Here is a 27,340-nt window from a genome sequence, read left to right as displayed (position 1 = left end):
AGGCGTGGACAGAGACGAAAAATACGACTAATTAGACTAGACCTGCTGTACCTTCCAGGAGAGCATCCGACAGAGCTATGATACACACCTAAGGAGCTATTTTTACCAAAATTAACAACTTTATTATTATCCCGACTGCTGCAGTTGGATACTATTGCTGTACATCCTTGATTAATTGTCGTTCTGCTCAAGGTCTGTTAGGGTTCTTCCGCATGTTCTTTCTGTAACAGAACGTTAATCCAGACGGCCCGCACCGCCGCTATAAGCCACACCAACTCAGGCGTTAAATCACTCGTTGCTCACTGAGCCAAAGTGAGCTTCCTGAGTGCTCACTGAGTGCTCACTGAGCTGACCTGAGCTGACCTGAACTTCTTCCTGCTTTCCCTGAGCTAAAAATGTACGCACACAGATCTGCTGACTGTACATTAGTGTTGTTTGCTGGACTAGTACCCTATTAAGCTTCGTTATCTATAGAAAAGTTTTGTATATAAAGTTCTCTATCTGCCTACCTTAACTGCCTAACTTTTATATGTGTATTATTTATACTATTTTCTTTAAATATAGATAACTTAAAGTTAGATAAGCTAAAGTCTAAAGGCAGACTAATATAAAACTTTAATACTTTATTTAATCTAGCTATATAAAATAGCTTATATAAAGATAAATTAAATATAAAGTTATATTTTATATATATATAATGCATTAAAAACAGCAGCCCACTAGAGGTATCATGTCTGCGCACATCACCGGAGCGGCAGTGTGGGACCGACGAAGGCATAACCGACTCATCATCACAATTTAGCACAACTGATAGCTGTATATGGGAGGAGGATAGCATATACGCCGCAGAAACTCCACCATCAGAGGTACACTTTGAAGTCGACAAGATGGACATGAAGGATGAGGGCTGCGCTCTGTCAGAGGCTGACGATATACCAACAGTCTTCGGTATTGAGAAAGAGATTGCGATTGACCCAATGCTCTTGCCTAAACATCCCACAGAACTTGAGGTGCAGACCCCCTCAATAATTTCGTCTAGTTTTAAAGTTGATGGCTGTGGGCATCAGAAAGGTGGAGCAGAGATTTTAGGAAAAGCAACAGAGAATGAATTAGCGCACGATAATCAGTACTTTGTTGACCGCTTACTCAGAAAATGGCGTCACAGGGGCAAAGTCTGGTTCTACTTGAGGTGGAATAATGGAAGTGGATTCAAGGAGGAAGTGGACATTAATAAAGACCTTCAAAAGGATTTCGAAACAAAAGCCTTCACGGGATTTCACGAAGGCGCTCATGTAAAGCGCGTAAGGGTACAGAATGGCAAGACAAGCTACTTGACAGGCTTTCTAGGATGCATGGAGGAGTGGGAACTTCCAGTGCAAGCCCTCTATCCGGACTTAGTTGCCAGACATAGGCCAACCAAGAGGGGCAAAGGTAAATCGAAGAGGTGGAAGGAGGTCCAGATAGTTTAAGCTTCAACACTTGCCCCGGAATACGATAATGTCGTTATCGAAACTTGTAGGGACGCATGAACAGGTTAGCTGGGAGCGAACTTTGTCAGGATCCGGACAATATCACTGTATAGCAAACGCCATCGTACTCTTGCCACTTCGGTGAATCGCGTTATTGTGAGAGCAGTGTACGAGGAGAAATCTGCTCACAAGGTCGTAGAATAAAGCTCCAAACATATAGTTCAATGTTGACACACTGTTATTTAGAATACGAAAAATGTGAATTTAAAAGTTAGCACGAATACACGCGGATGGAATGTATTGTCGCTATAGGTTGTAGTATTTCGTTGGCACTTGGAGAGATCTCACAGCGTCCAGTTTCAAATGCACACTGCACCCTTACAGAGAGGCAAACGATGGGAGATATTTTGGGCTCTAAATCCAACATATGTGGAGACAACAGCATAGTGCAGAGAGCCCTGAACTCGTCGAATTCGATCGACTCACACCTCCTTGGATAGAGGAACTGGGGAGGGTATTGATCCATACGGCTGGATCTCGAATCTCCACTGTTGCAATATTCACAACTTAATATCGCGTGTAGCATAATGTGTAGACCCGCCATAGGGTGAGACACCATGGATAGATATCGTGACGATATCCGAAGAGAAGTATAGCAGTCGCATCGACAAATACAAGTGGTGCCATTCGAGAGGCAGTTCAATGGCGTGCGGCTGTCAGACAAGCGGCCAAGCATATGTTCCGGGCCAGTCACGAAAGTACTGAATTCGCGAATCGCCCGGTCCATTCGCGAAGAGCCTCGGCCAACCAGCATTTACAACTACTTCACGCTGGAAAGAATAAGACTTGGGAAGCGGTGCAGCAAAAGTTTTATGGTATTACTCGTGCAGATGTTGAATTTGTTATTATTATGCGCAAAAATAGCTTCCCGCCTCCACAGTGGTATGGGCGTATTAGTTCTATGGCGTCCCAGTGCATGGCATCCGAACTAGCTCAATAAAAAATGGACAATGTACGGAGTACCAAAACACATTTGCCTACGACCTCGCCTTGTACCGAACTGGCGTTGACTGCAGGTGCCCAGGCCAAGAGGGTTTGGCCAGCGGGAAGCAATCGCCAATACCCTGCACGCCACCACGGCTTTAACTACCATAAAAGCGTGGCCGGTACTCAAGGATGACAGCGGTTTATTTTCTGCTCGCATATTTAAGGCAGGCACCCCCTCTCCAGCTCAGACGAACATTATCGCTATGATAAATGATCAAGATGACTTCAGGCCGCGGAGTCACATTCTCCACCGAAGACTTCCACCAGGGTGCGTCAGCATTCGGATGCCTGAACCTTGTACTAATTGTTAGCAGCACTTCTTGCATTGGACTCCGAGATAGCCAAATCCAAGAATCTCCGAGCGGCTGCTCCAATCAAGCTTCTTAGTGCAGGAGGTTTTGTGGCTGTCACCCTCTTCCACAATCGCAATTCAACGCAAGATATCGACTACATCATCGATCCGGACACCAAGAATGTCACAAAAGTAAAAGAAAAGCTGCAAAAAGCCATCTCAGCGGTGGCGCAAAAGCGAGGACTCGTTGAAAAATGGATTAATTCTCGCATGGAAGTATTTGCGGTAGGAGAGACTAAGCGACATCTCTTCTATGATTCTATTGCTCAGGGTGTTGTTCTTTGGCAAGGAACGAACTTGATTATTTACGCGGCGAAATGGGAGTGGTCGCTAGCCCGAAAGTTGAAGAGGATTGGATCTGAGCGTCGGCATATTGACGTGAGTGACGCTGTGGAGATCCCGGCTCAGATGGTACAGCAGAACGGCGGCCCTCTCTCTTATGAACTTGTGAAGTCTTGGAATACGATCGTCTACACCCCTTTGGATGATGCAGCGATCAAACAAGTCGCTGAGGCTTTTGTTACTCGGTTTGGGTATGCTGTATCTCAACTCCTTGAAAATTAATTAGCTAGGAAGACATTACAAGGCCTAGTCCTATGCTAAGCCTTCAGCGGAAATGCTTTCCGATTGGGACATATAGCATGACACACGCGTCCATCACACACAGAATAAATAGCCCGTCGATGCCAGAATATTTCTCTGCAGAAATATTGGATCAGAGCTATTCTCATCGTGGGGCCGCAAATCCAGCTTCTCTGCTAGAGGACGCACTTTGCTTGCCCATTGAGGTGCTGTTTCGAGCGGAACCTTCATTGGATCCTGGCCCTCAATCTGGGTGCCATCACGTTGCAATCCAAGCTCCAGCCTCCAATTGAAAGCAGAGACGAGGGCTTCGGCGAAGCTAGCCAGTAATGCGTACCTCGTAGGGTCCGGCTCCATAGGATCAGGGATACGACATAGCTGCCAACGTGCCTCAGCATGATAGAAGTAGTAGTCGCATTCGTAGCTCATCATGATAATGTTCTTAGAGCAGAGGTCCTCGTAGAGTCGATATAGGGAGCGGAGAGGCGTGTCTCGTACTCGAAATAGAGGTATATAATAGAGTTGGAGAATGTCTGGCTGTCGAGATGAAGACATTTGATCTCCGGTGTTCTGGAGCTCCGTCAGAGAGAGCTGCACAGGCACTTGGAAGTGCCACGGAGATGGCCAAAGAAGACGAAGGAGAAGTTTTCGGCGGCAAGAGCATCTTCGAAGCCGATTGAAAGATGCCCGCAGTTTCAGCGGACTTGGACCCGGAAACATAATGACCTTTGAAGGCGTTGTGTATCTTACAGGTCTTCGAGAGGCCGCTGTGTTGCGTTCTGGCGAGGAAATTGGTGGACGTCACGTGAACCACCTACATCTGTGGCTTGACCGCTATAATGCACAGCCATTATGGCAAGCCACCGCAATTTATAACAACCAGTTACCTAGGTAGTTACCGTCCAAGTTGGACTATCTCTTTAAAAGTCGAGCACTTTGTGGGTACCCTGTTCTAGGGGTTACAGGCCAATCAAATAATATCAGTTAAATAGTACTTTTCATTTACTAAAAAAGTAGGTAATTCAGCCCGGAGGGCGTTCTTTTCAGTCAGAAAGAATTGAGCATAAAACCTCTTCTAATTGGCTAATTTGCTTAGCCCGTGCTCAACTCGTGCTTGAATTGGTCGGATAGCGCCACCAAGTGAAAGCCTCGCCACAAAACCCCTGAGCGTTGAGACAGCAACCGTTAGCCAGCTGTCACAGAGCTTTCGATTCTTCTTTCGTTCGATGCATAACGAGCCTGTTCAGTTGACTGAATTGTCCTGCAGGGGCTCTAAAGGTCATTCTTTCGTCCTTGGCTAGGGGAAGGAGGATCTTCCTAATCTTCAGACAAAGAGGCTTAACGATATTAAATACTTCTAGGAATTTCCCTAAAATTCTCTTAAGCACATTTGCAGATATATCGCCTTCTTTAGCAGCTGCAATATACTTAAAGCTGCCAATTTCCTATCTCTACAACAGGCTATCTTTAGGTAGTTTTCTCCGCCACAACTACACCTATTGCTCCATGAGCAACGTGGATACATCCAGAGGAGAACGTAGAAGAACAACTTAAGGTCATAACGGTAGGTGTGATCAACCCTCCGCAGCACTTTAATTGTAAATAATTAACAGCTGCCTTATTAAAAATAAATCCAACTAAACTTTATGCCTTCTCCTTTCTAAGACTAAAGTAGCTTTTTGCCCTCTAGTGGCACTAGTTATAGCTTTTAGTAGGCAGCTGCTATTTATAATGCAGACACTCTCTATGCTAATTATGCTCTAATCGCAATATAGTATGTTTTATAAGAGCAGCAAGCTAGTAGAATAGTTGTACTTTGCCTAGCTTAGACATTATATTATAATGCTAGGCTTATAATACCTCCTAATGCATTTACGTAAGGCTGCAATATTTTACGTCTTATAGCTAATAAAATAAAGTAGCTATAAATATAACAGCAAGTACCTTAACTAATACTAACTTAGAATACTAATAGTCTAGCCTACTATAATATAGTCTTCTATATTTAAGATAGATAAAGATTACTGCGGCAAAAATAAAGCAACTATAGGAGGCTTATCTACTTTAACTATTCTGCAAAAACTTAATATCTTAACTACTATAGGCACTTGCTAAAGGGTTGCTATATGCAATAGAATAGAGGAATAAGTTTTACGCAGCTATAGCTCTCCACCTTAGAGACTTTCTAGGCATTAGCCTTTAGGGCACTATATAGAATATAATGTTATAGAAGTCTATCTAAAGAGTCACACTTAAAACTTAGTAAATTACTAAAAGTATAACAGTACAAGCAGATAAAGCTATATTGTCTTGTTTATAATAGAGGCTAGGAGTTTAAATATTTCCCGTTATAATACGTGATTAAGTTATCTAGCCCTTTCCTGTATGCTAGGAAGTTAGTAACAAGCGCAACACAAAATGTCAGTATCGACGGTAAGAACACAAATAGTTGTTAACAGGGGCAGGTCATCTCGCGCTCCCTGTACTAAATCGCTAACCTTACATCTGTAGTCATAAATGCAAAAGTTAACTAAGTAGTAGTAGTACTTAATCCATAGAGTATGTTCATTAATTAGATTACAAGCACTTCGCTAGGCGCTGATACGTGGCAATAACATAGAGTATTGTAAAAGTCTAAGATGTCCAGACGAATACATTATACATTGATCATGGCGTGGTAGTCAGTACCCAAAGCACCACCAGTCCCATTTGTCCACAAACGATGGGACTTGGTACTGTCACTAAATGCCGTGGCCAGTTTCTGCGCAATGTCCCTAGAGATGGTGAGACTAGGAACAGAATTAGGCCTTAGGATTTGCGTCATGATTTGCGCCCATTTCCAGGGTTCCTCGGTGGCGCCAGGGGCACTATTGAAGTATTCCCAGCCCATGACGCCTCCAATCTCTTTGTATTTGCTCCTCAGAGAAATGACCGTCGCATTGAGCTGCTGATACGGGATGTATCCAAAACCATTGCGCGGGGAAGTGAGCTGTCCGGCGACCAGGCGAGACGGGGAGAATCCGTTTGATACGATCCTGTCGTAGTCGGCGGTTGTCGACATGTCGCCGAAGCCGCTATAGAACTGACCGTTGTAGAAGTCGATCTTGGACCTTTTGCGCGCGTCGAGAAGCTTGTAATCGAAGCCGCTGAGGTTTCCTCCGTCTGAAAGAGCAGAAGCCACTGGCGTCAGTGTGACAGTAAAGCCGCGTCCAAAGTCAGACCGAAGCCTGTCCACGAGGCGGTCAATACCGGCCTGGCTCATGGGTTGTTCAACGTCAATGTCTAAGCCCTGCAGCTTGAAGTTACGAATTACACGGCGCAGCTGACGGTAATACTTGTCGAAAGTGGCCTCGTCGCCGTCAAGTGTGCCCGAGGTGAATGAACCTGGGGCCGCGCCGCCGACCATGCCCATGACCTTGACACCAGCATTCTTCATGACTTCGGTCTCGTTCCAGAGCGTGTAGAACCTGGGGTCGTCGGGCTGGTAGTCGTTCAGATGGATTTGGCCATTTTCGTTGACATGTAGCGAGCACACAATGAGGTGAGTGAGCGCAATGCCTTTTTCAGTGACCAGTGGAAGCATGGAGATGGGCATTCCGCTGGCGTCGTGTGTTGTTTGAAAATAGACGATTAGACGAGGAAGTCGGGTGACTGCTCGAGCGACTTGATCAATAGGGGATCCAAGAGACACCATCGCTAGAGCTGCGATCAAACAACACGTGAGCCACATGCCGGCGATGGATTCAAGGCACCGCCGGTAAGGATTGTGCTCAAGAGGAATGACGTATAATACAAAGTCGAATCTGCTGAAAAAACAAGACAAAACAAAACAAAAGACGCCAAGGGACCGGACATACCAGTCCTGCTATTCGCCGTGCAATGAAGAAGTGCTCGCAAGGCTGCAAGGGGCGCCGCGAGACTTTATCCCTTTTGCTGCCATCTCGCCCGTCGACTGTCTTGCTCGCCTCATTCCCGAAATAACCAGTACAATCGTCTCGAGGGCGAAAGCAACGGCTCCCCACCTTCCCCCTTGCCAAGTGGCACGGCAGGTCATGAGCGTCGAGCACGCACAGGTCAACGACTGATTGTCTGTCTGTGTCTTGAACAAGTAGGCGAGGCGGTTGAAACATGTGGAGGAAAGCTGACACTTCCAACAGACTGCAACGGCCCCGGTGACCGTGGTTCAACATGCCTATGGCTTCATCCTGGGGGTGAAAGTCAAGATTTCTGGGCCGTTGGGGGCTGATTGTTTTCGCCTTTCCCTTTTGTCTGTTCTAGTTTTTCTTTTCTCTTCTTCCTCGAAAAAAGGAAACAAAGCAGGGAGACTTAAAAATGAGGGATATAGTTGCACTAGGCAAAAAAGCAATAGTCACGTCAGGCCAACTCGGCAACTGACGCCCTGGCACGCTCGGCAGGGATCGGCGGCTTGCTGGGCTGAGACTGGGTGAGTTGTTCAACTAAGACTCGGTCTTGGCCTTGGCCTATCTAGAATGCATGCAGTCATGTCATGTGTCATGTGGTGAGAGCACCGCATCATGTGTCGTTGTTCACGCGGGCCACCGCTGCGGCAGATAGCGTCCTCGTCTGGCTGCTGCTTCCACACCTCAATCAAGGCATAGTTGCTGATGATGGGATTTCCATCATGCGCTTTCCACCGAAAATGGGGTGCTGGAGTCGTCCTCTTGACCGTCGTGTTACCCTTTTTGCCTGCCGAAATACGACTAGCGTCGGCGTCCAAGCACGAAAGTTCAAGTTCGTCCCCGTAAGTACATATCGCCGTGCGCGTCTCCAGGGCTGGAAACCATCTTGTTGCAGCAGGCGTTTAAAGACAATCATGGCCCTTGGGTGCGTGAGTCTAACGAAGGCGGGCGGGCGGTTTTTGCACAGTTTTTCAGCTCCTGCGCCGGTATTTCTTGCCGTCGCGGGAAAAAAAGCAGCCAAGACAAAACGGCGCTGATGATAACTAATAAGCTTACCCCAAGCCTTAGACCCTGACCCTCAAAGGAGGCGTTGGCCCTCCCTTCAAATGGCTTCCCTCATAACCCTTTGATTGAGGCAACGCGACGACCCTTGATGGCCGTGTCTCCGCCTTTCATGTACTTTCCAAGCAAGACGACGTATGAAAGCACATAGCTAGACTAGTCAAGGGCCCAGGCTCATGGACTGGTTGGTCTGATCTCACAAGAGGGTTGGAAACGTGAAATTGTCTCTCGAGTTCAGCTCGAGCATATGTGTGTCCAGCTCGTCCAAAAGCCCCGTCCTTCACCCATTAGCAGTCTAGCATCACCTTGCAGTCTACCACGGCCGTCTGCCCTTCCAAGACCTTTGCAACAGCTTGTCGAAGTATCGACTCTAGTTCGTTCGCACCGCTCGCCCTGAAGGGGTGAATGTCGCCGCCCCCGCGGCGGCAGCGATACCCGCGTCGTCGGGACAAGGAGAAAAGGAAATGTTGATGTCCTTGTTTGTCGCTGTTGCCGCCTCGCCGTCTGGATGAACCAACAAGTAATGATTTCCGTGGCGCATTCCAGCCTGTTTTTATTATCAGTCCGAGCTGGTTCAAACAGTGTCAAGTTGCAGCTCACCGTCATTGTTCAGAACGATAGTCAATACCGGAATCTTATATCGCTTCGATATCCAGTATACGCTTCCTGGTACGGAGAAGAGATAGGTGCCGTCGCCTACTATTTGGCAGACAAATTTCCCCTTTCCACTTCCGCCAGCCTCGGAATCCGTTGCGAGTTTGATGCCCAACGCACCGCCGCCAGACCAGCCCAGACCGCCGCCACCGCAATTGATCCATGATCCGGGAATTGAAGGCTGGATGTTGTCATGGATAAAGGTTGCGTTTGTCACGGCTTCCACTGCCCATATTGTCTCTTCAGGGCAAACCCGACGGAGAAGACTGCTCAAATAATCCGTGCCAAACGTGCCGTCTGCAAAAGGCCTAGCTGCGCGCGAGATCTGTGACAGCAACTTGGTATATGAAGCACTTCGCAACTCTTCAGCCGCCGCAGTGTCCCTTTGACCAAGCATTTCGGCTGCTTGACCCGTTGTGAGCATCTGGAGGATCTGTTCCACGGCAGTCAGGGCATCTGCTCGATACTGTGCCTGAGACGCGATATAAAAGAGCGGCATTTGCTGCTTGAGAGGGTCTACGTCGATGTAGAATATCGTGGCCTCTTTTCTCGGGCGACATCTAGTCGGGATCCAGGGCACATCACAGTCCAGGACCAAGATGACATCTGCTTCCTTAATAGCCGCGTGCGCCCCTACTCTCATGCCTAACCAAGCCGGATGGTTGGCAGGAAAACACACGTCACTGCCCGCTCTATCCAAAACTCCAAGAGCCTTCACGGTACCGGCCAACCGGACCAAGGCAGCCGGTGCAGGTTGCGGCCCGAATTTCCCGTGACAAGAAGAGGTCTGTCGGCTCGGGCCAAGGCTCGGGCAATTCTGTCGGCGCACTTTTGCGAAAAGCCTCCCAACTCCACGGCATCCCACTGATCCTGTTGGATCTCATACGCCTCGAGGTCGGCTTCCAGGACTTCCCTGGCTGCGCAGAGGTATACTGGGCCTTGGGGACCGCTGGTAGCAAACTGAAGTGCACGGTTGACTATTTGTTTGATGTTTGCTCCCGTCTTGATTTCTGCCGCGTACCTGCAGTACTGTCCAACCACGACCTTTTGGTCAGGGACATCCTGAAGCCAATGAATATGCTCTGTCCAGGAACTACGCAGCTCGCCCTCGAGCGTGCAAGGCGACATGCCCGCAAAAACAAGGACCGGAGCGCGACCAACGGACGCGTTGTGAACGGCGACGCCCAAGGCCTGCGTGCCGACATCCACATGGACTATGACACACTGCGGCTTGCCTGTCACGCGGGCGAACCCGTCTGCCATTGACATTGCCACCATCTAGATGGAAAGACGTGTTAGTCTCGACTCTCCAGCCTGTTTGTTGTCTCGAGAGTCTAAGCCACTGTAGTCGCGACACGGTCTTCCCTCGCTCGGGCAAGTCACGACCCGCGGGAAACGGGCACCCCTCTCTCCCTTTGGCCCTTGAGCATTGCTTCGATGATGCTCGGGTGGTCTGAACCCAAGTTTACGAAGCAGTAGATTGCTCCAGCCCCGCAAAGGGCGTCGAAGGAAGCAAATAACGCCGTGTACATGATGAGACCGCCTGCCAGTAGCGCGTTCACGGCGACAAGAACTAAAAGACGATGTTTCTGTCGTGATGAACGACGCGCAATGCGAGCGTTCCGGACGGGGCACTGCTTCTATCCGGACCGCTGCTTCTCCGGCCTACTAGTTGGATTGTCCCCCCCGGCAGCACATCAGCCGGTCTCCGTAGCCGGGTCGGATTACGACCGGGGTTGTGAAGCCCAAGGCTGACAGGCTAAAGACGGCTTTGCTGTGGTTTCCCCTCCTGCTCCGGTGTCGACTCGGAATTGTTTCCGGCCGGACTGGCCGGCACGTTGCTCGTTACGCCCGAATCATTAGCACCTACAGCCTAACGTGGGCTCGTGATGCCACTGTGATACTTTGTGATATCTGCGGCCTTTGTGCATAGGCAGCCGGTCTCGGATATTATTGAGCGGAATCAAATATGAGCCCCTCTTTACGTGTGACAGATGAAACCTTTAATAAAAAAAATCCATCTCCATGCCCTCCAAATCTTGCGACCCCGGAGGGTTGCCACCAAAGCCAAGGGCGACTGCAGGTCAAGATAGATGTACAGAAGTGTGACAAGAACCATTGCCGGGGGCAGGGGAAAGGGGTGAACTATTTGAGCATACATTGTACCTGGTGTTGCCATAGATAAGCCAAGACGCCTTTTCGGGCTTTACTCTTTGCACTTGCTATGATTGCTATGACATACTAAGTGGCCTGATGGACCTCGCGCAAGCCTTGCGCAGACTGGATGAATTGTACGGTTTACTTCAAATACAAAGGGGATAATGTATAAAGAGTAGTTTGATACTACTTCTCGTCTCCGACACGGGGACGAACGTGAGAATTTAGGTGCTAGGGAGGTTCAATTTCTTGGGCTCTTCTGACAAAAGACGCCCGATATTTGAAGTCAATTCAGGTGTGGTGCTTACGCTAACAAAAGACGCAATTTTTATTATAAAGATGGGAGTGATTCTTCGTGCCCGGTACGAATACACCAATCCTTAGAACCCCTCGGCATCATCAAAAGGCGCTTCTGCCTCGGCCAACAAATCGTAATTCCTGAACTGGCGGGCTGGAATGCGCCGCTGAAAGAGAATGTCCAACTCCTCATACGTCCTGTTTCGGCTTTCTGGTAGGCGGAAATAGCACCAAACCAGGCAAACAACGCTGATGGCTCCGAAGAGAAACCCGGCTTTCCCTCCCCAATCGGCTTCATTCGAATTGAGCATGTAGGGCATTGCGACTGTGAAAACGATGCTGGCGCACGCCTGAACCGCTGTTGCGATAGCTATGGTGCGCTCGCGCAACCTAGTGGCTGATATCTCTGAAATGACAACAAAGCAAATCGGTCCGACGGTCATTTGGTATACAAAGGTCCAGATGTCCATTAAGGACGCCATGGCCCATATAGCTCCCGTATTGTTTTTTGGTATGCTCAAGAAGCCAATCACGAAGAGAAGGGTGGTCATGACAACCATCCCCGAAGTGTAAATGGTCCTTCGGCCTAGATTGAACTGAAGTTTCCAAGTTAGCATCGGCGTCTGCTTGAACGGGGAAAACATGTGAAGACAAAGGCAACTTACAAAGTTCATCAAAGGCCAAGAAATGACCGTGCCAATAAATCCCAGAGCCGTGTTGCCGACACCCACTGAACATGATGTGCTGTTAGCGCATGATTCGAAGCAAACAGAACAGTCCACAGCAGCACGGGTCGCCATTACTTTTGAACGAGTCCGAGGGACTCAACCCGGCCCGCTCGAAGAAGTAGTTCGCATAGCCAATGAGGGGATTCCCGCCAATCACTTGGATCAAATAGACCATGACAGATATCTCGGTGCGGACAAGGCTGACGCCTTTGAAGCAGTCGCGGTAAGTCGTTTCAGTCTCGTACTCCCGCTCCAGGAGGTCGGTTTGCTCTATTCCAACCAGAAGCTTGTCAATGTCTGGGCGACATGTGCTGGATGTGAGCTTCAGCAACGCCTTGCGGGCTTCTTCCCTTCTCCCGCGGCGGACGAGCCAATATGGGCTTTCTGGAGCAAGGGGAAGCCCTGAAAGCAAGACAACAGGCCATACCCATTGGACAGCCTATTTGAGTACGTCGTTGTAGAAACTAGGTTAGTGTTGTCACGGAATGTAAACGTTTTCCTGTTTTGCCAACTTACAAAGGGGACCTTGTAGGCCCATTCATCCAGCCTTGTCTCGACCCCGGCGGCACAGCCTTGGGCGATGAACTGCCCAATAACAAAGGCTAGGTTGACAGACGTTGTAAGAAAGCCTCGAAGCGTGACGGGGCATATTTCAGAGGCGTACGTGGGTGCGATGACAACGTAAAATCCATAGGCAAGGCCTCCTAGCACCTCCCCTGCACAGAGCATGCCGATAGACGTGGCGAAAAACTGGACAAAGATGAAACAGATGGACCAGATGCAGCATAGACCAAGAGTCTTGCGGCGCCCGAGATACTGCAACGGGAAACTGCTGGCGAGAGCCCCAACGGCTTGACCGATGGGATTGCCCATGCCCAGACCCGTCTGCCAAGGCGCGGCGACCTCGTAGTGATCCCCAACCCAGTCGCCATATTTGCGCTGAAATGCGGGCAGGGCGTAAAAGGACGTGATGATTTGAGCGTCGAAGCCAGCCATGACAACGGCAACGCAGAAGAACATGGACCAGAAGGTGGCTTGGGGGTACATCTTTACGGCTTGCCAAAAGCCCAAGTCGTGCTCCGCCTCTGTGATGTCACGCGTCTGCTCAATCCCCAAGGCGCGGGATGGCAGCGCTTCATCGATGCCATAGTCGTCGTGTCCGACATGGTGGGCGTCTGGTGTCTTGGTGGAAACAAGGGCATCTGCGGTGGCGGCTGGCATGGTGTGATGTAGGCAGTTGCCGTTGCCAAAGCAAGAAGCCGAGTCGACGATGGCTGCGAATATGACGCGTGATGCAAAGAGTCGAGGACGTTGTCAACCTGGGACCATTTGTCGACAACACTTGCCCAGCGCCCACGCAGGAAACGCCTGGGAGCGGGATCTCCGCAATCGACTTGAACCGACGATGATTGTGTGTCGGTCGGTCGGGCATTCGCCGCTTCTAGACTAGTTCTATCAGGACATGTCTGGCCGTGGGCGGCGTTAGCGATGGGCTACTTCCGGAATGATGCTGGAACTTGGAAGCAGAGCAGCATCTGCGGGCCCGGGGATGCGGGAGATGGCAGCAATCCAGTGGATCGATTTCCTGCCACACAACTAGTCAATATGCGGGGAGCCAATGGCGACTCGTATAAAAGCTGTTCGACGAGGGTTGGCATGGTTGTAGACTCGCCTTCCGTCATGACTCGGGAGTGACAGTACGACTGGTTGCTTGTGGTGCACGATGCCGAGATTTGGCCCCTTCTTTGGCCGCTACATGCGCGCAACACTCCCACTTCATGCTTATATGGGCTCGGAAGCTGGTTTGATCGGAAGCAATCCCCCATCGGGAGGCCCTGGTCGACCCAACTACCTACCATTTCACGATAATTGTAACAAGAGCTAGCCACAAAAATTAGGGCTAATTACAATACGAGCTTGTGAGCTTATAAAATACGTTTTAAACAAATTTATAAGATAGAAGCCACAGTAGCAATATGTCAAAGAGCAAAAGTTTTCATCTTTTACTTATACAGCAAATCTCATATAACTCAAGCAGTGTACAGGATCTTGTGCCCTTTTCATAGCTCTGTACATACAATCTGCCCCCTACACACTAGTAACTAGCTATGCTCCGTTTACAAAATCATTACTTGTGCGCGAAACGGTCACTAGGCATGGCTAGTTCAATCATGATTGCATACCGCTTGGCTTGCCCTTGTAGTTGAGTCAACCGGGTAAAAGTCTATTCATATTATGACCCAAGACCGTACAAGCTACCAGGGCTTGTCACAGGGAGCATGGCTTGGAGGAAAAGACTGGATTCACATATGATATCGTATGGTCTTCAAGGCCCTTAGTTCCTCGATCTGAAGGGCCCCACCAACAAGGGCTGTCTGAACAAGAAAATGCCTTTGTGAGTAACCCGACCCGGATTAGTGAGGCATCAAGGGGGTCCTTTGTCTGTAGGTGCCCTACGAGTGGCCTACGAGGGCGTCGTGATGGCTGCAATCTTTGTGCATTGCAGCTAGTCATGTAGTTGAGGCTTTGTTGACCACAAGCTCCGTGTAAACTAATAAATGCGGTCCTGAGACCCAAGTGCGAGTTCAAGTCATCCGTCACACATCGAACAAACAAACGGATCGATGGAAAAGGCTCCAGATCAAGTCAAAGTTGAGAATGAGCCATCCCCAGGCCTGATAACCCCAACCCTGATCGGTGATGCCGTCTGCGCGCGCTAGCCCGTTCTGGTTCATGCTTCGGGTGCTGAACGTGCCTGGCCTGCCGTCATTGGGGCCGAGCCCCACACGAAGCACACGAAGCACACGAGGCAAGTGACAGACAGCTCTCCCCCTGCACCCCGCCTTGCTCTCCGCCTGGTTTTTGCCTGCTCTCTGTGTTTTGCATCGTCACCCGTCTGTTGTCATCTCTGCGACTCGCCCCCTTTATTCTTCTATTGCTGGTGCCCTATAGCAGTCGTTGAATTGGCCTTGCAATAGCTCCTTCCAAGTCTTGCTCTCTTGACGCATGAGCCTTCAGTATCGCCATGTCTTGCCCGCATCTCGAGTCTCTTGGTGAGCTGCTCTCCTTTCCGCCTGTTGGCATGTGACTTACGTAGATCTTCACCAATTTATGAAACTGACATGGATTGTTGTTTTTTCCGCAGCGCTCGCTCCACCGACTCTCTCCCAGTCTGTGTATCGTGAAGACTGTACCCAGTGCTTTGACTCCATAGTATGTTTGCTTGTGTGGCCCTTCAATCCGTGCCGGCTGCATCGACGTCGTCATCGGTCAAGTAAGCTTGTCCTGATCGCATTTCCCATAGGATGAACCCGCCGGCCTCGATGTTTGCCTTCAGTGCTTCAACGGCGGTTGCGCCGGTAACCGCCGCCATTCAAAACTTCACAGCAGCCTCCGAAGCCATCCGCTGTCACTCAACATTCGCCGGACCCGGAAAATCGTCGTTCGGGATGAACCCGCCCCCAAAATGTCCAAGCTTGCCATTGCCGCCGAGTTAGACGAGGATAGATATGATACCGCCCTTGCTGCAAAATGCCTCGACTGCGATACCGAACTCGATATTACACACGCAAAGCTTGCACCAGTGGTGAATGGTGTCATCAAGGCCAACACCTTCTCTCGCAAAGAAGAAGTGAAGGCCTGGGAGCAAGAACTCACGAGCTGCGAGCATGTCTTGCTTATGCAGCAGCAGGAATCACGCCAAATTGAACAGGGTGAGCTCGGTCACTGCTCAGGGTGCGACTTGCGGGAAAATCTCTGGTTGTGCCTCGAGTGTGGCAATCTGGGCTGCGGCCGCAAGCAGTTAGGGGGAGTGGGTGGAAATTCTCATGCGCTCGCTCATTCTACAGACTCCGGCCATGGCGTAGCCGTGAAACTGGGTTCTATTACACCCGAAGGCACTGCTGACATTTACTGCTACAAGTGTGACGATGAACGCATCGACGACATGTTGGGCCAGCACCTGGCTCATTGGGGAATCAGACTGGCCGAAAGACAAAAGACGGAAAAGAGCTTGACGGAGATGCAAATCGAACAAAACCTCAAATGGGACTTCGCTACGACCACAGAAGACGGAAAGAAGCTGGAGCCATTGTTTGGGCCAGGCCTAACTGGTCTAAAGAACCTGGGCAACAGTTGCTATTTGGCAAGCGTCACTCAATGCCTTTTCGACATGCCAGCATTTCGCCAGCGTTATTTTCGGCCAAATGATGATTTGCCTATTGTCGAAGACCCTGCGACTGACCTGGAAACCCAGCTGCGAAAGATGGGAGACGGCCTGTGGTCTGGTCGCTATTCTAAGCCTGATGCCGACCCGTCCACAAATTCACAGGCTCACCACCAAAAGGGACTGGCACCGGCCATGCTTAAGCATCTGATTGGACGTGGTCATGAGGAATTTTCGACCATGAGACAGCAAGATGCATTCGAACTTCTTCAGCATCTGTTCAAGCTCATTACTAGATCGCAGCACCCCGGCCATCTCAAGGATCCAACCGCAGCATTTAGATTTGTCCTGGAACAAAGGCTGCAGTGTCTCAGATGCGAAAAAGTGCGATATACTAGCAATGAGCAGGACAGCATCTTTATCGACGTTCCCCTGCTGGAGCAAGTACGTGCAGCAGAAGAGCCTCAACAGCCCCCAGACCTGTACAGGCCAGTCACACTCAAACAGTGCCTCGACGACTTGGCGACAGCTGAAAAGGTCGAACTGACATGCCCAAGCTGTGGAAGTAACGACGGTTTCAGCAAGCAATCACTGTTCAAGACATTTCCCGAGATTTTGGTCGTGAATGCCCGGAAGATGACGGTGATAAATTGGGTTCCGGTCAAGGTTGATGTACCCGTTGTGGTACCTGATGAGCCCTTCTTGCTTGACGAATACTTGTCAAAGGGCTTGCAGCCCGATGAACAACAACTGCCAAAGGAGCCAGAAAGCAAGACTCCCGCATTTGCTCCCGACGCCGCTGCATTGGCGCAGCTGGAAGGCATGGGATTCCCACTCAATCGCTGCGAGAAAGCCTTGCATGCCACTGGGAATTCGGACGCCAATGCGGCCATGGAGTGGCTCTTCAGGCACATTGACGATCCTGATATTGACGCTCCTCTCAACCTTGGCATCCCAGGTGGAGAAACCGGCGGCGACACTGCCGATCCCGAAAAGATGGAGATGCTCGGTGCCATGGGCTTCGGCGCTCCACAGGCTAAGAAGGCACTGAAGGAGACTGGCGGTGATGTTGAGCGGGCTGTCGAGTGGCTCTTTAGCCATCCGGATGATCAAGGCATTTTTGAAGGCGAGGGCGCCGGTTTTAGCGAGCGAGCTCATTCCAACGAGTCGCCTGGACGTGCTACGGTTCCCGCGCAGTTCCAACTTCAATCTATTGTGTGCCACAAGGGAACGAGCATACACGCTGGGTAAGTTGTGCCTTGCTGGTTACTTTGATTGATTATTCTTTCTTCCCGGGCTTTTCTGACTAGACGAGATACGTAGTCATTATGTCGCCTTTATACGAAAACAGTTGGAGGGCACCCAGCCTCCTAGTTGGGTACTCTTCAATGACGAGAAGGTCGTCAAGGCAACCGACTTTGATGAGATGCGCAAGTTTGCGTACGTTTATTTTTTCAAGAGAGTTCCAAGGGAGGATGTCTAATGCAGGGCTTGTAGAACTAGACGGCGTTGTAGATGATTCATTTGCCCACAGAAAACTGGACTTGGCAGCATTTGGACTGGTGTAAGCGAGGACAAAGATTGTCGGCTTCATGACGCCGAGGGATTTGAATGCACGGGTTAGGGGTTGTGGATGACGAGCAGTGACGAGGAAGGGAGGATGCCGTGGCATGGTTGAACGAATTCGACGACATTGTGGGACATTTTGGCTGGTCCAGGACACATGTTTTCAGGGACTACTCGCACCCGGGCACACTAACTGTTTGTAGAAGCCCAGAGAAGCCAATTGCGACTTTTCATCTTCATGCGCTAGCCATGCTTCTAATGCGCTTTCGTTCGTCCTGTTTCATTTCCAGAGGCACATCAAGGCCTAATTACGCTCGGCCCACGGATACGTGTCGTCTCACACTGGTGCATGCTTCAGTTCGCTTGCCGTTGTACTCCATTTCTAGTCTCCCAGCCTGTAGCTGACGAGTGTATCCACACGATGATTTGCGGTGCTGAACCCCCGCAGCTGGACGTGTTCGCCGTGCGCAATCTCCTTGGCATCGGAATCCCCCCATTCAATGGGAACGTCGCTGTCTGCATCCGCGTAGACAAGTACATTGAAGGTGCAGTCGCCACTCAGTTGTGGTAGGAATGTGACAGAGGCCGTAATCTGGCGAAAAATAGCGGCGATTTCGGACTGGATCTCGGCTTCGCTCTTCTCTGTGGCTACTGCTCCTGCTGCCGATGGCGCAACGTTTTCCTGATCGGTGGGCTTGGGGCATGATTTGGACTTTGACTTTGCTGCGTTTTGAGAGATTTGAACCTAGTCAGGATGCGCGGGTTGTTGTCAGCCACGATGTTTGAAGGATGAAGGGCGCTTTGAGACGTCGTGGAAAGCAAGTCTCTGTGCCGCCGCCGGGCCGGGCCGGGTCAGGCTCGAGGACCTACATCGAACTGCCAACGCTCGACATGCTCTCCGGTATCCTTGTCCGTAATGACGATGACGAGCTTGGATATCTTGCCGCCTACCATCCATTTGTCGAGCTGGCTCATGATTTTCTTGATGTATGCCTTGACTTGGTCGTCGGCCGAGACTGTGCAGCACCGAGGGTTTAGCTTCACGACGACGGCAACTGGGGATTCAGGAGACCATTGGGGCGTACCGAGCATGTTGAGACCATATTTCTTGACGCTGGGGACGCGAGCTTGCGCATTAGCATGGTTGTACGTATCCTTGGATTATGGAGGCCCCGTCGTGGCAAGCTGGCAGACGTACGCGGTGAAGTCTTCGGCCGGGTAGACGCCCCGTTGGAATCTGTATGTATGCCGTTAGTTTTGACGCAACAGACGGTCGGGTTGTCATGTCCAAAGAGAGGACGGCTCGACCTACAGGATCGAGTGTATCGAGTATTGGAACTAGACGGAATGGTGAAAGGGTTAGCTGTCTGATGGGGGGAGGAGCAGGCCGCGCATTGTGTGGGAGAAGGAGACGTACAAACTCGGCGACGAGTCTAGAGCTGCCCTTGAGCGAGAGCTTGTGCACCTTGTCCTTGTCCTTTTCCCTCGGTCGTCGTTCCTTGGACGACATTTTGATGCGCGCAAGGGCAGCCCAATCCGTGGTGCGCGTGGTGCCGGCGACGGCGCTGGAGGGATAGGCCAGCTGGGAGAGTTCGGAAGGAGAGTCTCGTCTGTTTCTGCGTTTGTTTGTGCTCCTCTCCCTTTTTCCCCCTTGGACTGGCTGTTGTGGAATTGATGTGATGACTGGATGAATTTGTGGTAGGACTAGGCTGAGCTTCCTTGACGTTGACGTGGGGGTCTCGATTCCACGAACCAAACCAATTGTGGGGTCCCATACGCCAATTCTCGTTGGGGAGTCGTCGTGCAAGTACAAGTTCACTAGGTACCTTGTGCAAGAATAGGCGCATCTTTCCCACGGTATCGGTTCCATCACGGCAGCTTGTGTCGTTTTTTCAGAAAGCATGTTGTACCTATGGTAGCTCTTTGTTTCTGTAACACGTTCAAGGTATATCGCCACCCTACACCACATCACAGTTGGCCAAGTTTGAAGCATGACACGTGTGATTGGATTCCAGCCACGCCCTTGCGTGAACAACAGGCGGTTGGTTTAATATGTGCCCAGATAGGCACCTTCCATGTCTGCATTTACAACTTGTCGATACGGCGTACCATGTCCAGTGGGAAAGGGTGATGTATTCCAAGACCAAACTTCACCGCTTTCAAAATATGGACGTTCATGCGGCTGCATACGATGCGCGGGATTTCACCTCCCAGTGTTTATGGAAAGCTGCCCTACTTCTTCAGCAGGCGCGCAAAGAAGTTGCGCTTCTGAATATTCTCCTCGCCCTGGTCTTGATCCAAGCTCCTGTCTCTAGCGCCATCGCCTGTACTGGTCCCATCTTCTTCCAGGGCTTTGGTATCAAGCTGGGCCGTATTATCATGCATCACTTGCTGCGCCATGGAAACCGTATTCTCCTGGGGATGTTCGCCATCTATGGGCTGACTTTCAGCCGGCTGGACGTCGACGAAAAGATCTTTGACCTTTCCAGGACCAATCAGTCTCTCATATACGGCCAACGTTGTGCCAAATTCCTTCTTTGAACCGACTTTGATGGCGTCGAGGAGCTGCAGGGCGTATGTTTGACAATTATTGGTGATGAGATTGTACCCCGGCTGTTTCTCTCTGATGGCCTCAATAACAGACTCACCTTGGGAGAGTCTTGTTAATTTGTTGACATGTGAGAGTGATGATGGCGGGACACCAAGCAAACATACCAGCTCGCCGCGTAGCATCATCATTAAAGCGCGTTTCGCCGACGCGAAATGTGCGCCACTCCCCGCGGTTTATCTTCTCATTCGTGTAAATGACGTCGAAATTCTCGTCCTGTTGGCTCATTTGGTGAGCCAGGGGCTCCGACACGGCTCCGTCATGGCTTTTGGGTCTGTTCTATCGAGGGGCCGCAGACGTACCATCCACAGCTGGTGAGCATACTCGCCAACAAGCACGGCCCAGTGCTGCGTCGGATCCGGATACTTGTTAGCCTTGTCGGCAATCATCCTGCCCAGACCCGTCTGCTCAGCGAACCACTTGCCCGCCAGACCGCCCACGGGATGCCATCCGACCTCGACGGGCCGTGGTGGTCCGTCAAGCACCGGATCTGTGACAGGCACGGCGTTGGGCTGCCTACCGAGCCCGACGGCATGCTTCAAAGCAAGTTCTCCTTTACTGTAGTTTTTCTTCCTGATTGGCGCAGTTGAACTGTCAGAATTCGCAGCCGTGTCGACTTATCAAAGGCCAGTGGCCATTTCACGGGAACAAAGCACGGCACTGACAAAAAAACCCCCACCAAATCGCGCATGCTCTCCTCGGTTGCCTCATTCGCATGCGGCGCAGGTTCTGAAGTCATGGCAGCTCGCGGCAAGGGGCCGAGGCGGTGCTTCGGCCGAGACAAAAGTCTGGAACAGTAGTTACTCGGTGCTCGGGATTCGAGATTGTGACTTGGGGGTGTTGTATGGACGAGAATGGCAAATGAAGCCCGTCAGTCAGTTACGTCCCCCCACAAGCGGTTTGCAGTGCGGAAGCCAAAGGCCAAAGGGGACGCGCTCTACGACCTAAGATTGAAGGTCCGAGTCTCGCAGTCGTCGTGTCGCGTCGAGCCGAAGCATCACTGGATCTGACCAACGGCTGCCCCCAGCCTGCCGGCCCCACCGCGTTACAGCCGGGGGCCCACATTACTTTCCCACACGCAATGCCCGTTGGCTGCGTCGTTTCGTATCGATAAGATAAATTTTCCCAGCCCACCGATCCTCTACCCGGCCGCACTCACGGCGGCACGATTACTTCCTCCCCCCGACGGCTCGACGATATTTTGCGTTGCCTTATTCAATTGAAATGGCTGCCACAAAACATAGCATTGCAGAAGATGAGTCTTCGCGCCCCAGCAAGAAGCCCAAGGTCTACAATGGTGACGACGTGTCCGAATCCAACATGAAGAGGAGGAACGAGAAGAAGGACAAGGGCAAGAAAGAAAAAAAGCACAAGAAGCGCAAGTCTGAAAATTCCGACGCCACAAGCCACGACTTAACCGAAAGCGATCGCGAAAGCCAACGCAAGGCTGAGAAGAAGGCCAAGAAGAAGGAGAAGAAGGAGCGCAAGCAGAAAGAGGCACAGGAACTGCAAGAGACTACTCCAACAAAAACGCCTGTTGGGGATCCAAGCAAGGCTAAGAGTCACAAGACAGCTTCAAATACGGAAGGGGCTGCCGACCCCGGGTCATATGTGCAAACAATTAGTCTGTCCAACGTTCCCCAGGTCGACATCGATGCCTTCATGTCTACGAACCAGATTACCATTACGGATCCTCGGAGGGAGACATCAGACCTTCGCCCCGTCACGGAGTTCCACCACCTCCCTTCGACCAACTTGCTCGAGAAAAGTCCGTCGCCTTTTGCCAAATTCAAGACGCCCACTCCCATTCAGGCTGCGTCATGGCCCTCTACGCTTTCCGGCAGAGACGTCGTCGGTGTTGCAGAGACAGGCTCAGGCAAGACAATGGCTTTTGCTCTGCCTTGCGTTGAGTCCGTCTCAGCCATGGGCAGAAAGGGAACCAAGGCAGTCGTTGTCTCGCCCACACGTGAGCTAGCAATGCAGACACATGCGCAGCTCGCTTCGTTGGCCGCGTTGGCCGCGTTGAAGTGCGTCTGCTTGTATGGAGGCTCATCCAAGGACGAACAACGGGCAACGGTCAACCGAGGCGCCGACATTATTGTGGCCACTCCTGGCCGGTTGAGGGACTTCATGTCCGACGGCACTGTCGATTTGAGTTGCTGTCAATTTGCCGTTCTCGACGAGGCTGATCGCATGCTCGACAAAGGTTTCGAGGACGACATCAGGCACATTTTGGGTGCTTGTGCCGGCCGAGAGAGGAGGCAGACTCTTATGTTCACTGCCACTTGGCCACAGTCCGTTCAAGCCCTGGCTTCCACCTTTATGGTTGACCCTGTCAAGATCACTATTGGTTCAGGTGGCAAAGAGACCGAGAATGGCTCCGTTGAACTGCAAGCCAACAGCCGGATCACTCAAAGGGTTGAGGTGGTTGACCCAAAGGACAAGGAGTTTCGGCTGCTACAGATTTTGAAACAACATCAGCAGGGCAGGCACAAGAACGACCGCATCCTCGTCTTTTGCCTGTACAAAAAGGAGGCCACCCGCGTGGAAAATCTCCTCAGCCGCAAGGGCGTTCGCGTTGGCGGCATACACGGCGACTTGAAGCAAGAGCAGCGAACGCGCAGCCTGGAAGCCTTCAAGTCGGGCGAGACTCCCGTGCTTGTCGCGACCGACGTCGCTGCGCGCGGGTTGGATATTCCCGAGGTCAAGCTAGTAATCAACGTTACTGTAGGTCGATGATCCATATGGGGACTGCGGGAGCGATTTCCTAACCGTGGCTACTACTAGTTCCCCTTGACCATTGAGGACTATGTCCACCGAATTGGTCGTACCGGCCGTGCGGGAAACACTGGCGAGGCTCACACGTTATTTACAGTGCAGGACAAGGCGCACTCGGGCTCGTAAGTTGTAGAGTTCAACTCGTACGAAAGCTTGGGGGTCAAATCCGCCTCATCTAACCCGTGTCCGTGCAGCTTGGTCAATATTCTCAGGGGCGCTAATCAGTCCGTCCCCGAAGAACTCCTCAAGTTTGGCACGACTGTGAAGAAAAAGCCCCACGACATGTACGGGTCATTCTTCAAGGAAGTAGACATGACGCAAAAGGCGACAAAAATTACCTTTGACTAAGAATTTTGTCGGTCAGTTACGCGCCTTGACGGCATCGTGGCTTGTTTTGCGTTGTGTGTCCATGGGCATCCTTCATTGGTGGCCTCGCGTGGACGACGGACGGATGAACCGGCGCCGCCTGAAACGCCATCAAATCTTATATATCCCAACGCGCCGGGTGATTGCATGACGTACGGCAGCAGCCTTACCTGTTGCTTGAAAAGTTATAGGCATATATATACACATGGACCTTTTAGAGGAACCAGCCACCGAAAGAGCGCGGCATACACACGTTGCAAGTGTCATGACTGTGGGAGTAGGAAGTCTATTTGGACCGCCACTGTTGAATGGACGATCTGTTGAACCAGGCGCGGGTGGAGCAGATTTAGGCCGAGATGGCCAAGCAATTATTTCAAGCCATGAGCGTACAGGGGTGCTGCTTGCGGTAATTGGGAGCAGATGATGAAGTTGAGCTTCAAATTTCGCGAGTCGATTGCTGCGCCACCGCGCCACCGCGGCAGCCTTCTTTTGCGCAAGGTCTGACTAAGCCCAACTCGGCATTTTAGTCTACAGGATGCCAGGCTGCCAGCACGCATCTTTGTGCATCGACGACGGTCGTAGTCCAATTGGCCCCCCAGTCCAAGGGCGGCCCCACCTTCGACCCGCACCTCACAAACACCACAACAGCAGAGCATTTATTTACTCCAACGACATCGCGAAACAGCGCCGCGCCGCACGGCGGAAAAAAAAAAGTAAAAAAAAATCGCAGAAGGCCCTCCGGAGGGGAAATCAATCTAAAGAGGCTCTGCAAATTCCCGATCAAGTCTGTAGAGTCGCGACAAAACTATGTTACATGTACGAGTAGGCCTTAACCACGTAGCTGGGTGTAAATAAACCTTCAAGTTGCTTGCGTTTCTATACAAGTGTTTCTCGCTCGTAGCCGTTTTCTAGCGGCACTTTCGTCCAAGTTCCTTTGCGCCAGGCAGACTGTCGAGGATCTACAGAATCCAAGTGAGTCGCTGACGGCATGTGTTGAACCGTTGATGGTCAAGGACGACCAGCAGGCACCATCGTCTTGACATTGGACTTGGAGGACACAAGGGAAAAGAAACGGAAGGCAATAAAAGAGAAGAAAAGGCACTGCATGCCACTGGCCCGATGCACATGCACCTAGAGGCGTTTACCCAGCCGGTATTGCTCAGGCAATTGGTCAGGCCAGGCATCTACACCATCCATAATGACCATGCCCATTCCACCCATCAAGTGAAGCTCAATGTGGCAGTGAAGGAGCCATGGTCCCGGATTGTCCACATAGTACCTGAGAACACTCCAGTGTTTCTCGCCGCTGGCTGAGGGAGCGGTGATCCATGTGTCGCGAAAGCCCGGGGTCTCCAAGTTGAAGTCGTTGGGGCGAGCTTGAATGGCTTCTTGTACACTGGAGTAGTTCCAGACGCCCGTTCCGAAGCCAATTCGCCAGGTCTTGCCGCCGTGTTTATGTATGAAATGCTTAAAGGCTACTTCATCGCCAGCCAAGGTAGAAACTTGCATGATGAGATCAACCCAAGACGCATTTCTAGTGCGAAGCAGTAGGCCCTCATTCTCAGTGCCAAGCGTTGCGTTGGGATAAAAGAGCAGAGGCTCCTCATCTCGGAAGCCAAGCGGGTACAGGTATTTGGCGTTCATGGTGTGATTGTTGGGACTGCCAACGCGGCCGAGCACCAGGAGATGCTCCTCGTCAGCGTTGCCTGGTCGGGGTGTGCTTGGAGGCCATGGCGACATGTGGTCTGTATCCAGCTTCCATGGAAAGTATGAATTGTTCTTTATTTCTGGTGAGGTTGGGACTCCACCGTAGGACAGACGGGCCTCCCCCAGCTTCTTGTCATTTTCCTCGTGTCCCTTGTACACCATTTCGGCAAAGGCACTGAATACCTGCGACGCCCCGGTGTTGGGTATGCGCACGGTATATCTGCCGGGTTCCTGGTCAAGTTTCATCATGATGGAGAAGGTTTCTCCAGCAGAAATGATTGCTGAGAAATACTCTCTGGGGTTGACATAGTTTCCGTCAACCTCATACAGCCAAAACTTATGTGAATCGAAGGAAATGGCAATCTGAGCGATGGTCGCAGCAGCTACAATGTGCATGCTCACCCAGCCGTTGTTCCTTCCTGGATCAACGACAATGGTTTCATTTTCATGCCTAGATGCAACGCAGCCAGTTTCGACGTGTGGTGGTATCAGATCCGGGCGTTCAGTCATGTTCCAAGGACCACCTTTGATTCGGTCAAGAGCCGGCGAGAAACATCTAGCCACATACCGGTCAGCGTCATCTCTACTCGACAAGGGAGTCATGGTCCGAGACAACTACTTGCATACCCTTTATCTGATACCTCGGTACCTGGGGGGAAAGCATCAAGCACGCCCGGAGCAAGCTCCCCTTGGAGGAATTTCTGGCCCGGACAGTAAACCTCCCCTTTGCCATTGACCAGGATACTATCAAGACAACTTTTGAAATGTCGAGTCAGAATAACAAGCATAAATAGGCCGGGCGGAGGGAGAGAAAAAGGCAATTGCGAAATGGGCATACAATACGGGAAGGCCGGAATCGTTTGAAATTTTCCAGTATTCGTCGGACGTATACTGGCTCCAATCTGAAACGACTAGATATTCGGGGTCACACGCGGCCTTTTCCATGGCCTCAATGTCCTTGTCGTCCTGGCTTATCTGACTCCACAGTCCTTTGCGATCACCTTTTGGCCTGGGCGCTGGATATTTAGTAGCTGTTGACAAAAGGTGCAAAGGTGCTGGTGCAACCAACCGGACGTGAACTGCTCCGTAAAGCCCATCAACCAGCGACATCTTTTGATGAGAGTGATACCAATGATTGCCCGGTGGAAATGCCTTGAATTTGTGGACAAAACTGTCCCCGGGCTGGATAGGTCGTTGGCTAAGACCGGGCGTGCCGTCAGACCAAGGAGTATTTTTTTGTCTGGAGCCGAGTCCTGTGTCAGGTAAACGTTTCCACTGCTCGGAAGCAATTCAACATACTCAAGGCCATGCCAATGGACAGTAACACTTTGGGTCATGTCATTGATAACCGTCACCTATGAGGCGGCTGTCGTTAATACCGCGATGTAAACCGAAACAAACGAGAAACCACCTACTTCGACATCGTCGTCCTCATCCCATACAAGGTTTGGACCAGGAAACCGCCCATTGATGTAAATGAGCTCTCTCTGCTGCCCATTCGGAGCACCCTCCTCCCAAGTGATCCGCAGCGTCTCCCGCACGGTTTTTGCCCAAGTATTAGTGTACAGTAAAGCCGCCACTAGCGACACGCGCGCGAAATGATCCATGACAGGAAATCATACACTGGGGAGCGCGTATCAGATTCAAGAAAAGACAGTAATTCACTTGAAGGTTGCAGTTCTGTAACGACGGACGACGATGCTTGCGGTATATCGCAAAAGGCAAGCCAAAACCGAGTCTAGACAGGAACACGACACAGAGTTGAAAAAAAGGTGGATGGAAATCGGCCCATGAGGCGGAAAAGCCATATTAACAGTACGCTGAGGTAATGTCAAGGTAATGTCAGCGGCATCCACGATCGTGGCATTGGCATCTGTGGCAC

At 51.0% G+C, this 27,340-nt stretch overlaps 10 protein-coding genes across 10 annotated transcripts; 3 read left to right on the top strand and 7 right to left on the bottom strand.

The window, feature by feature from the left end:
• Positions 1-2,735: 2,735 nt before the first annotated feature.
• MAM_08225 (uncharacterized protein) lies at positions 2,736-3,432 on the top strand (the record flags this gene model as incomplete). Its single annotated transcript, XM_040827023.1, has 2 exons — positions 2,736-2,784; positions 2,831-3,432. The coding sequence occupies 2 exons, from the start codon at positions 2,736-2,738 to the stop codon at positions 3,430-3,432; spliced, it is 651 nt and encodes a 216-aa protein (XP_040674984.1).
• Positions 3,433-3,525: 93 nt separating this feature from the next.
• On the bottom strand, positions 3,526-4,005 carry MAM_08224 (DNA-binding protein; the record flags this gene model as incomplete). Its single annotated transcript, XM_040827022.1, has 1 exon — positions 3,526-4,005. One exon carries the CDS (start codon positions 4,003-4,005, stop codon positions 3,526-3,528), a length of 480 nt encoding a protein of 159 aa, XP_040674983.1.
• A 2,101-nt stretch (positions 4,006-6,106) lies between these two features.
• MAM_08223 (endo-N-acetyl-beta-D-glucosaminidase precursor) lies at positions 6,107-7,144 on the bottom strand (the record flags this gene model as incomplete). The annotated part of the gene is made up of 1 exon (XM_040827021.1): positions 6,107-7,144. One exon carries the CDS (start codon positions 7,142-7,144, stop codon positions 6,107-6,109), a length of 1,038 nt encoding a protein of 345 aa, XP_040674982.1.
• Positions 7,145-8,802: 1,658 nt separating this feature from the next.
• Positions 8,803-10,355, bottom strand: MAM_08222 (acetolactate synthase; the record flags this gene model as incomplete). The annotated part of the gene is made up of 3 exons (XM_040827020.1): positions 8,803-8,936; positions 9,033-9,731; positions 9,818-10,355. The coding sequence occupies 3 exons, from the start codon at positions 10,353-10,355 to the stop codon at positions 8,803-8,805; spliced, it is 1,371 nt and encodes a 456-aa protein (XP_040674981.1).
• A 1,268-nt stretch (positions 10,356-11,623) lies between these two features.
• On the bottom strand, positions 11,624-13,489 carry MAM_08221 (Sugar/inositol transporter; the record flags this gene model as incomplete). Its single annotated transcript, XM_040827019.1, has 4 exons — positions 11,624-12,136; positions 12,206-12,270; positions 12,344-12,707; positions 12,785-13,489. 4 exons carry the CDS (start codon positions 13,487-13,489, stop codon positions 11,624-11,626), a joined length of 1,647 nt encoding a protein of 548 aa, XP_040674980.1.
• Positions 13,490-15,734: 2,245 nt separating this feature from the next.
• MAM_08220 (ubiquitin carboxyl-terminal hydrolase 14) lies at positions 15,735-17,916 on the top strand (the record flags this gene model as incomplete). The annotated part of the gene is made up of 2 exons (XM_040827018.1): positions 15,735-17,680; positions 17,757-17,916. 2 exons carry the CDS (start codon positions 15,735-15,737, stop codon positions 17,914-17,916), a joined length of 2,106 nt encoding a protein of 701 aa, XP_040674979.1.
• Positions 17,917-18,381: 465 nt separating this feature from the next.
• Positions 18,382-19,509, bottom strand: MAM_08219 (DNA-binding HORMA; the record flags this gene model as incomplete). Its single annotated transcript, XM_040827017.1, has 5 exons — positions 18,382-18,744; positions 18,870-19,113; positions 19,198-19,236; positions 19,312-19,337; positions 19,417-19,509. 5 exons carry the CDS (start codon positions 19,507-19,509, stop codon positions 18,382-18,384), a joined length of 765 nt encoding a protein of 254 aa, XP_040674978.1.
• A 722-nt stretch (positions 19,510-20,231) lies between these two features.
• MAM_08218 (uncharacterized protein) lies at positions 20,232-21,346 on the bottom strand (the record flags this gene model as incomplete). Its single annotated transcript, XM_040827016.1, has 4 exons — positions 20,232-20,647; positions 20,715-20,823; positions 20,910-21,198; positions 21,273-21,346. 4 exons carry the CDS (start codon positions 21,344-21,346, stop codon positions 20,232-20,234), a joined length of 888 nt encoding a protein of 295 aa, XP_040674977.1.
• Positions 21,347-21,831: 485 nt separating this feature from the next.
• MAM_08217 (ATP-dependent RNA helicase dbp3) lies at positions 21,832-23,733 on the top strand (the record flags this gene model as incomplete). Its single annotated transcript, XM_040827015.1, has 3 exons — positions 21,832-23,334; positions 23,395-23,507; positions 23,580-23,733. 3 exons carry the CDS (start codon positions 21,832-21,834, stop codon positions 23,731-23,733), a joined length of 1,770 nt encoding a protein of 589 aa, XP_040674976.1.
• Positions 23,734-24,882: 1,149 nt separating this feature from the next.
• MAM_08216 (Cupredoxin) lies at positions 24,883-27,065 on the bottom strand (the record flags this gene model as incomplete). Its single annotated transcript, XM_040827014.1, has 6 exons — positions 24,883-26,014; positions 26,086-26,214; positions 26,297-26,467; positions 26,528-26,656; positions 26,758-26,813; positions 26,874-27,065. The coding sequence occupies 6 exons, from the start codon at positions 27,063-27,065 to the stop codon at positions 24,883-24,885; spliced, it is 1,809 nt and encodes a 602-aa protein (XP_040674975.1).
• Positions 27,066-27,340: the final 275 nt, after the last annotated feature.

This window comes from Metarhizium album (assembly GCF_000804445.1).
Source record: "Metarhizium album ARSEF 1941 chromosome Unknown scaffold_47, whole genome shotgun sequence".
In the NCBI taxonomy this organism is placed as follows: domain Eukaryota; kingdom Fungi; phylum Ascomycota; class Sordariomycetes; order Hypocreales; family Clavicipitaceae; genus Metarhizium; species Metarhizium album.
The sequence above is the reverse complement of the archived record's forward strand: the minus strand, read 5'-3'. Positions and strand labels throughout refer to the sequence as shown.